The following is a 2,291-nucleotide window of genomic DNA, read 5'->3' as shown; positions in this document are numbered from 1 at the left end:
GTTTTTTTTGGGGGGGGGGGGGGGGGGAATCCTTTGATTGTGTGATTAGGGTCTGTTTGCGGTGGCTCCTGCTGAATTTACTTTTTTTAGAAAAGTTTCATAAGGAAACTACCTTGGAATAGAGTAGCAAAACTACTTCTAAAATTAAACTGAACAGATTTTAAAATTTACTTTTTAATCCCATAAATCACTCTTAGCTTTTAAAATCCTAGCCAAACAAGTTCTTAATATCGATTGATACCTTTCTTGTTCTAGTGAATCCACCCTTGGTTGAACCAGTTCCCAACTGTCCTTAGCAGTAGGACTAGTTTAAAGACTTGTAGACATGGAGGAATCATCAGCAAATTGAGGGGGCGTTTGTGTCCCATTTTTGTAAAAATGAGAATGAAAAATATAGCCATTATGAGCCTCACATAAGAGATAAAAATTTAAATTTGATGGTTTGATGTGATGAATAACGGTCATATTTTTCATTTTAATGAGAAAAAAATAAGTGCCAAACAGGGACTAAATTAATATTCACCTTAGCTTCAACCACTTGCATGCACGATTATGCGAAAGTAACAAAACTAGTAACATCCAAAGCAAACAATCGAAATAACGAAGAAAATCAACCATACAGAAAGGATAAAATCTTACATCAAATAAAGATGAAAACATATATAAATTTATAAAGATTTGAGCTACTCTTCTTAATAAGATTGACCTTTTAAGAAGACTCAAGTTTTAATAGTAAATTCTTCACAACTAATTAGATATGTGTTTTACAAAAGAAGCCAAAAAGAAGAAGAAAACAAACTAGTTTCGGACAAGAAGAATACATAGTTGGATCTGTTATTACACACAAATGTATTAGGCTGCACGTATGTGAACGCCAACAGCTATGATAACGATGGTGTAAATGCAAAAGAACAATACCCCGTGAAGTAGGATAGACATCCCGCTAGTGTACATGTTGCCGAATTCAACAATCCTTGCTCTTGCTGGAAACTGGCATAGCAGCCCCGGCGACAAGAGGACGAACAGCACCACAGCCACCACCACCGGTCCCCAGTCGGCACTCATTTTTTCTCTGTAAGCTTTCTTCTTTTAGAAATGAGTGTTAATTGGTGAGAAGGTATGTTTTGTATTGATATTTCTTAATGGAGAAGGTATTGCTAGGAATGGATACTAAACTTGAGAGATGAAAGGAGAGAGTGGGAGGGAAAGCATTTTTGTGTGGTAATGGATTTGCTTTATGGAGATGGACAGTTCAACTTTCGTTTCATAAGCTTCCAATAATTGTATATATGACTGGCCCGCGCCCCTTTTCTAATGAAGGTTTCTTTGGCATTGGTTTTCCAGTTTAGGCTTCTTTAGCATGTTTTGATAAGAGGAATGGACAGTACTAATAATATTAAGCCGCTGTTTGGGCTTCATTAAATTTATTTGAGAAATGTATTTTGAAATAATAATTTTTTAAAGAATGCATGATTAAAAGAGAATAAAGTTTTTGATTTATGTATAATATTATTTTATAGAGAATATATAGTGAAAAACAAGTGAAAGAAAAATGCATTTTCTAGAAAATGGAGCAAAAATAGAGGCTAAAAAGAAAAAGAAGTTGAAATTTTAGTCGTTATATCGTTCACTCATTCGTTTTCGACATTCCTGTTCAATGTTACTTATCAAGTGAAGGTACTTGGATGTATAGTTGGAGAATTTATAAGGCAACAAAAACTTCTACAGATTTAATTACTTCCGGTAACTATGATGAACACAAACAAAATTTACAGAGGGACAAGGTTGAAGCATAAAGGCAAAGCTGTGGAAAAATGTCACAGATGCAACTATAGTAAGAAAATGATAATATACATTCAGCTGTATTCAAACTGGACGCATGAATCATCTTTAGAACGATGAACATCTGGCCAAAATCTAGCGATGGCCAAACAAGAAAGCGCGTAATAGCAACAGTACATCAACTTTCTGCTCATGACATGTAAAAGTGAAGTAAAAACACTGCCCCACTCCGAGCATATCAAATTGCAAGTGATGGAAAGTTACAAGTGTTCATACGAATGAAATCATGAAAATTAACCAGAGAATTTCATGACATGCCAAGGGAGGAAAATTCAATGGTGTAAAAGGTACAACTGTAATAACTATGTTGGAGAAAGAAGCGGAAAAGAAGAAACAAGAAAAAGGAAAAATCTGTAGTGTGAAAAATGTCATTACAGACACAGCTCAAGTCAAATATGATTCTAGTATCAATTCATCTCTATTTAGATCAGAAGCCTAACATGGTAAGC

At 34.7% G+C, this 2,291-nt stretch overlaps 1 protein-coding gene across 1 annotated transcript; it reads right to left on the bottom strand.

The window, feature by feature from the left end:
• Nucleotides 1-645: 645 nt before the first annotated feature.
• LOC111365843 lies at nucleotides 646-1,436 on the bottom strand. Its single transcript, XM_022986355.1, has one exon. The coding sequence runs from the start codon at nucleotides 1,063-1,065 to the stop codon at nucleotides 853-855; it is 213 nt and encodes a 70-aa protein (XP_022842123.1). The 5' UTR covers nucleotides 1,066-1,436; the 3' UTR covers nucleotides 646-852.
• Nucleotides 1,437-2,291: the final 855 nt, after the last annotated feature.

This window comes from Olea europaea, chromosome 17 (assembly GCF_002742605.1).
Source record: "Olea europaea var. sylvestris chromosome 17, O_europaea_v1, whole genome shotgun sequence".
Lineage (NCBI taxonomy): Eukaryota > Viridiplantae > Streptophyta > Magnoliopsida > Lamiales > Oleaceae > Olea > Olea europaea.
This window is presented reverse-complemented; position numbering and strand designations above follow the sequence as displayed.